The sequence below is a fragment of the Plasmodium reichenowi genome, chromosome 9 (genome assembly GCF_001601855.1).
Source record: "Plasmodium reichenowi strain SY57 chromosome 9, whole genome shotgun sequence".
Lineage (NCBI taxonomy): Eukaryota > Apicomplexa > Aconoidasida > Haemosporida > Plasmodiidae > Plasmodium > Plasmodium reichenowi.
In genome coordinates, this window is record NC_033654.1 from 277,682 (window position 1) to 285,718 (window position 8,037).

The window sequence follows — 8,037 nt, forward strand, 5'->3', positions numbered from 1 at the left end:
AAAAAAAAAAAAAAAAAAAAAAAAAACAACATACAATTATATAATTATATTATTAATAATATATAATATTACAATATATTATATATATATATATATATATAATACAAGATTTATAATTTCAATTTTAACTCATAAATTTACAAATCATTTTGTATTAAAAACTGGCATAAGAAAATGTAATTAGAAAAAATATAAACTCGTACTTTTAAATAAATAAATATGTATATATATATATATATATTTTATTTTAAGGAATATATCTTTCAATTATTATTCATCGCAATTATAAAGCTTCAGATGACAAAAACAAAAGAAATATATATAATATATATGATATATATATTTATATATACATATTATATTTTATTAATCTTTTTTGGAAATTTAAAGAATGTCTAAATATTCATGATCATAAAAAAAATAAAATATAAAGGAATATAAGAAAAATAACATCAATATACTTATAAACTTAAAAATATTTTATCTTAACCAATTTCATATTGAATACTAAAATATAACGGATTAAAAAATTTAACAAAAATATATATGCTGACTTGAATATATTAATATCCTTATATATTATGTTGTCCGTCCATTCTCTTTATCAAATTTTTTATGGAATAAAAAAAAAAAAAAGTAAAAAAATTTATAATATATATATAATACATAATTCTCTACATAGTTATATTTTAATTTGATTAGTTATACAAAGAAAAAGTAATAACATAAATGAAAAAAAACTTTTTCATCTTGTTTATTCTTTTATTTTATTTCTTTTGTCAATTATTTTAATAAAACGTAAAAATTATAAATCAAAAAAAAAAAAAGATAGCTTTTATATATAAATAAATAATAATATATATGTTTTTTTTTTTTTTTTTTTTTTTTAATTATAACATTATTTCAAATTAATAAATATATATTAATATTAATAAATAATTTCTTTTTATCAAATCTCTTTTTTTTTTTTTTTTTTGTATCATTAAGGAAGATTCTTGTTATATTTTTTCTTTCTCAATTTTTATCTTTCAAAAAATTTCTTTATATATAGGCAAATAACGCAATATTGAGATGTATTATTTTTTTAAGAGAATATAAGTTTATACATTACCTTCAAAAGGATATGCATATTAAATACACTGACTAAAATTAAGAAAAAAATATGATAAATATAACTGCATTTATATTTTTTAATATATGTATAATAATTCTATATTATATAAATATAAATATAAATATATATATATAGTAGTATTTTTTATATATTTGTTCTTTTCTGAAAATGAAATATATAAAAATAAAATATAAATTATAAAAACATGTATTTTTTTTTATACATGATATCATCATATCGTATTATACATAATATATATATATATATGTATATATATAATATATAATATTTTCTTTATCAATTTAAAAGTATTTTATTTTTATTTTCTTTATAATTATATATTCCTCTGTTTTAGGTTAACACCAAAGAAAAAAAAAAAAAAAAACCCTTATTTTTATACATATATAAATAATTTACATATTTTTATATATAATATAATATTATATTATATCATAGTGAAATAGAAAAATATATGTATATTATATATATATATATATATTCCAACATTGATATATATGTAGACTTACAAATATTTTTGAAAGAGTAAAATTTATTTGTTATTTTATTTAATATTAGATAAATATATATATCTTGTTTTATTGTAATTTATATGTTTTGTAATAAATACACAAAATTAAAATAATATATAAAGAAGATTAATATATGAAAGAATCGTCTTGATTTTTTATACTTTCTTTTTTCTATTCCACACGAAAAAAAAAAAAAAAAATATAAAATACAAAATAAAAAACACCATTTATATATAAACTTATTTGAATATATATATTATTTATAAACATGTTTAAGAATAAAGTAACCTTAGTAAATAAAAATCTTCTTGGAAGCAAAGATAGGAAAAAGTAACTTTTAAATACAATAGAAAGCATATAATATATATATATATATATATATATATTATATTTAATATTTAAATTTATAGTCATATATATCTATTTTTATGTTTAAATTATTATTTCACATTTTAATTAGCTTGTATCAATTTACTAAAATTTCCTGTACTGTTCATAATTTTTTTTTTTTTTTTTTTTTTTTTCCCCCTTTGCAGACTAGCCATAACACTAAAATCAACATTTCATATCGAAAAAGAAGAAGATATCGATGAAATTTTAGATAAAGAAGATACCACCTTTTGTAAAGTACAGAAAACAAAAATTGTAGTATATTTTTCGAAAAATATTCCCGTATTATTTAGCGTTAACAACATTATTTATCCTACTGTTTATACCTTATGGAAATTTCCAAAAATGATTCCTTGTTTCGTTATATATCCCCCCGCATCGGAGTTTCTATTGAGGGGTGCTGACTTAATGATACCAGGAATATGCAAAGAAATAGATAACACTGATAAGCTGAAAGAAGGATGTATATGGGGGGTTCGAGTATTTAACAACCCCTATTTATTTGCTGTTGGAGATTGTGCTGTTGAATACAATAATAATAAAACATTTTATGATTTAAAAGGGAAGTGTTTAAAATTAGTACATATATTTAATGATGAGATATGGAAGTTGGGTCCACAAAATGTACCACATAACAGTTTTAAAAATAAATTAATAGATTCTGTGGAAGAAGTAGTAGATGATTTTTATAGTTTCAGAATATATAAGGAAGACAAAGGAAAGAAGACTAAAACGAATGTAAAAACAAAGGAAAACAAGGAAAAAGAACAAAATAAAAATAATAATGAGTTTGGTTGGGGAAGTGATAATGATAATGATAATAATAATGATGAAAAAACATTGAATAAGTCCGAAAAAAAATGTAATGATAAGAATCATACATCAACAAATGAAGATGAATTAAACAAAAGTGAACATAAAAGTGTATCAAATGTAAGGTATTTGGAAAATTTTTATAAACACTTTAATGTTATATTAGATATAAATAATAGTAATACAAATAAAAAAGATACATCCTCCTTATTACATAATAATAATAGTAATAATATGGTAAAAGTAGAGAGTAAAATAAATAATCTTCAAAATATTCAAGAAATAAATAAAACAAATATATTATCATCAGATAAACAATTAAATGAAAAAAAAGAATGTCAAACAGATTTAAATGGTATTGGAACAAATTTAAATTCAAATGAATATAATGAAATATTAGAACATGATGATATAATAAATTGTAAAGATAATAATAATTTAAATTATGAAAAAAATAGGATATGTATAAATGAACATATTGAAGAAATTAAAGAAGACAACTTAAAAGAAAATGAAACTAATGATAATAATATGAATGACAACAAAAAAACTTTTGAGCTTAATACTCAACAACAAGATTTATTGCTATCATATTTATTATTAGAATCTTTATATTCAATACCTGATGAGAATTTACCAATGGAAGTTTCTGGTATTTATAGTAAAATGACTAAAGAATGTGCATATATACATCTGAATAAAAAATTCCTAGAAGAATTAAATAATATGAATAATATATCTTATGATATAATAAACGAAATAAAAAAAAATATGATTCATCTTGATATGGATGTTAAAAAATCAAGTTATAAAAAATTAACGAAATTTATACAACATTATTCAAAAATGAAATTACTAAAAATTAAGGAAAACCGAAATATTGTATCTATTGTAAATATTGAGAGACAACATGCATTATATAAATCGTATGAACGAATAAATGTCGAATTAAAAAAAAAGTATGATATTGAAAATGAACAAACAAATTTAAGTATAAATGAAAATAAAAACAAAATAAATAAAACACCTACTAATCATTCAACTAATAAAGGGGCTCAGGTATTAGAGTTTTATATACCATCTAATAAAACATTAAATATTATACAATCAATTGAAAATAAAGTTGATAAAAGTTCTTATTTTAATATAAGTCAATTGAAGGATATTTTTAGAAGTTATATAAAATTAAACAAATTACAATGCAAAGAAAATAATGACATAAATAATAATAATAATAATAATAATAATAACAATATCAATAATAATAATTTTAAGGGATATGTAAAATTAAATGAGGAATTAAAAAATATTATGAATAACCTACAAGAAGGTTCAAATATCGTACCATACGAAACCATAATGAATCAATTCATATCTTTACAACAACCTTGTTATGCTATTATAAAACCAAATGCTAATTTTGATGTTGAACCAATTAAAATTACCAAAGGAGTATGTCCGTCGATTCATATTTATTCTGTTGCAAGAATGAAAGGGAAGAAATATGTTACTCATATTACTAATTTATATTTATTTCATTTAGATCTTAATAAATTTTCTGAACATTTACAAAAACAGCTAGCTTGTTCATGTTCAATAGTAATTTCTCCATCAACCAAAAAAGAAGAAGTTTTGGTACAAGGAAATGTAGTGAATCAAATATATACTATCTTAATTAATAATTATAATCTTCCAAGAAAATATATAGTCTTAAATTCGAAAGGATAGAAAAAATGAAAAATTAGACAATGGTTACATTATATAAATGTATATATTGTTAAATGTGTCTTTCCATATAGTTGTTATAATAATACATGGGTAGATATTTCTTATTTACACAGAGCATAACAAATAAATACATATATAAATATATATATATATATATATATATATATATATATGTATGTATGGTCATCCTTGTATTCATAATATACCATATAATATGTATATATTTTATTTTTTTAAAAATATATACGCATTTATAATTCCTCTTTATTCTATATGATATCTCTTTATTCATTTTTCATTTTTTATAGCAGTAATTAGTATATTAACATTTTCTTCTCATATTTAATTATAACATTTTAAAAAATAATATTATTTTTAATTTAAAAACATACATTGAGAGTTTGGAGTTTAAAAATAAATATTGTTATTCCATAAAAAGGTATATATATATATATATATATATATATATATATACAATATAGTAACAAACGCTATATATATAAAAAAAAAAAAAAAAAAATAAATAAATAATAAATAATAAATAAATATATGGAAAATATAAAAATTATGGAAAATGGTTAAAATGTATTTAAAAATATCACCATATATATATATATATATATATATTTTCTCTTAAAAATAATATGCTTTATTTAAAAAATAAAATTAAGAACTAAATACAGATATATATGTTAGGTGCATAAATATTTTTTTTTTTTTTCATTTGAAAAATATGATCAAAATTATATGATTTTCTCTCTATATATATACATATATATATATATATATATATATATATATATATATATATAACACCTTTGTTAACTGTGTTAAAATGTCATTCTGTGATGTGCGTCTTCATTCTTTGGTTTAACGACCTTTTCCCAATTTTTATAGAGAAGGTCATATAACATAATATAATTATTTCTCATATCTACAATAGTAATTTTGATATGTATCCATTCCTTTTCATCTAATTCTCTAACAGCTTCTTGATAATCTGAAACATTAGGATATTTCAATACTTTCGTAGATATTTTTGCTCTTTCCATATAATATTTTACTATAGCATCATATAAATTGAATGCACTTTCCTCAACCCTTGCTAATTCTTGTATAGCTTCTTCTTGTATACCAACACCAAAATTATTTCCATCTTCTATTCTTGGTACATTTAATTGTATCCATAATTTAATATTTCCTATAATTTCTATAAGCTCAGAAGCATATGTTTTTATTTTCTCTAATTCTAAATATATTTGTTTATGTGATGGTACATAATGTGTATATAAAACTTTATCATCTATAATTAATTTGCTATCTTCATTATTCGAGAAATGTTTTACATGACCATCTAAAGAATCTTTCTTTTTCTCTCTTTCATCGAAATCACTAGAATTATTACCCTTATGCTTTTTTCTTACATTCTCCTCAATTTTATTTATTTTATATTTATATGATACACCATCTAAATCGTTAACATTTAATATACTCCCAGGCTCCGAATTTACATTTACTAAATTATTGAAAAATATTATTCGTTTAGGTATTCTTTCTCTTAACGATTCAATAGCTTGTTTTGTAATGTCATATTTGAATTTGTTATATTCTTCTTTTATTTTTTGATCGCTCGGTTCAATTTTATCAATTTTATTTAAATAAGCTTCCATCCTTATAAATATATATAATACATATATATATATATATTAATATATTTATTTGTGTTTGGAAAAAAAATAAAAAAAAAAATTTTAAATTTCAACACTTATTAGAATATATACTTTATTTTATTATATATTTATTTACTTTTTATTATAATTCTATAAAAACCATATGTAATATAATAGTTTTATTCAGCTACTCTATATATTTTGTTCTTTTTCAAAACTTAAAAATTTATTAATTCAATTTATTATTTTTAGATTTCTCACACATATTTATAATACAATTCCATATGGGAATGTTTTTTTATAAATACAATTCACAAGAGATCATCTATCAAACCATTCAACACCTACATTTCAATATATATATATATATATATATATAAATATATTAATATATATGTATATATATATATATATATTTTTTTTTTTTAAAATATATAATTAAGAGGATATTCTCTACATGAAAAAAATGGAAAAAAAATTGTTATGCATAAATAAAGAATTTTTAAATGGTTTTCTCCTTATATTCTTTTTGGTGATTTCTTTTTTTTCTTTTTTTTTGAGAATATACAAAAATAAATATTTTATATTATTCTGAAAAATATTATATTATATTATATTATATATATATTTATTTACATATAATAAAAATTGAATCGTTTTTTAAAAAAGAAAAAAAAAGAAAAAAAGAAAAAAAAAAAGAAAAAAAAAGAAAAAAAGAAAAAAAAAAAGAAAAAAAAAGAAAACAAAAATATAGATAAACATTTAAATATATTTAAATTTGAATTATAAGTATTATATATATATTATAAATATACTATAATGAAATGATGACGGATTTAAAAAAAAAAAAAAAAAAAAAAAAAAATTTAGGAGTAAATAATGAAAATTATGGCATAAATATAAAAAGTTAAAAATTGAAAAAAAAAAAAAATATATATAATTATATATATATAATATATGTATTATATATATAATTATATTATTATTATACATTAATTTTTTTTTATTTATTTTATATATATATAATAATATAATATGTAAAATATTACGAATAATATATTGTAAGTATAGTACATTGTATATATACATGTATTTTATAGTATGAATCATAAACCTAAGAAAATATATATTTTAATAAACTATATATAATAATAATACATATATATATATATATATATATATATATATATATAATATATTTATAATATGTATATAACATAAATACTAAATTAATTTTGTATTCCACATGTGAAATAAAATATATATATATATATAAATTTATATTATATTTATTTATTTTGTCCTTTTTTTTTATTTTTCAATAGAGAAAAAAAAAGAAATAATTTTATTTTTGAAATAAAAATATTATATACCTTTAATATATATATATATATATATATATATATTTATATAATGTTTGAATTATTTAAAACGATTATGTGCCAGAAAAAATATTGGTTGAACGTTTTGAAAAGTATTATTTATATAAAATAAAATAAAAATTTGGACAAAGATAAATTAGTTATATATTTACTAATATTTATGTAATAATTAAATATCTTTTTTATTTATTATTTTTTTTTTTTGGTGTGTCAACGAAGATGTTAATATAAGAAAAAAATCGAGACGAATTTTAAAGGAATTGAAGCTGTAAAGAAAAAAAAAAAAAAAAAAAAAAAAAAAAAAAAAAAAAATTTTTTTTTTTTTTTATAATTAAAAAATTTTTTTTTTTTTTTTTTTTTTTTTTTTTTTTTTTTTTTTTTTTTTTTTTTTTTTTGTTAATAATAAAAAA

General features: G+C 17.2%; 2 protein-coding genes across 2 annotated transcripts; one reads left to right on the plus strand and one right to left on the minus strand.

Annotated features, from left to right (window-relative positions):
• Positions 1 to 1,912: 1,912 nt before the first annotated feature.
• PRSY57_0905700 (translation initiation factor SUI1, putative) lies at positions 1,913 to 4,575 on the plus strand (the record flags this gene model as incomplete). Its single annotated transcript, XM_012907297.2, has 2 exons — positions 1,913 to 1,974; positions 2,181 to 4,575. The coding sequence occupies 2 exons, from the start codon at positions 1,913 to 1,915 to the stop codon at positions 4,573 to 4,575; spliced, it is 2,457 nt and encodes an 818-aa protein (XP_012762751.2).
• An 830-nt stretch (positions 4,576 to 5,405) lies between these two features.
• On the minus strand, positions 5,406 to 6,245 carry PRSY57_0905800 (subunit of proteaseome activator complex, putative; the record flags this gene model as incomplete). The annotated part of the gene is made up of 1 exon (XM_012907298.2): positions 5,406 to 6,245. The coding sequence occupies one exon, from the start codon at positions 6,243 to 6,245 to the stop codon at positions 5,406 to 5,408; it is 840 nt and encodes a 279-aa protein (XP_012762752.1).
• Between the last annotated feature and the right edge of the window lie 1,792 nt (positions 6,246 to 8,037).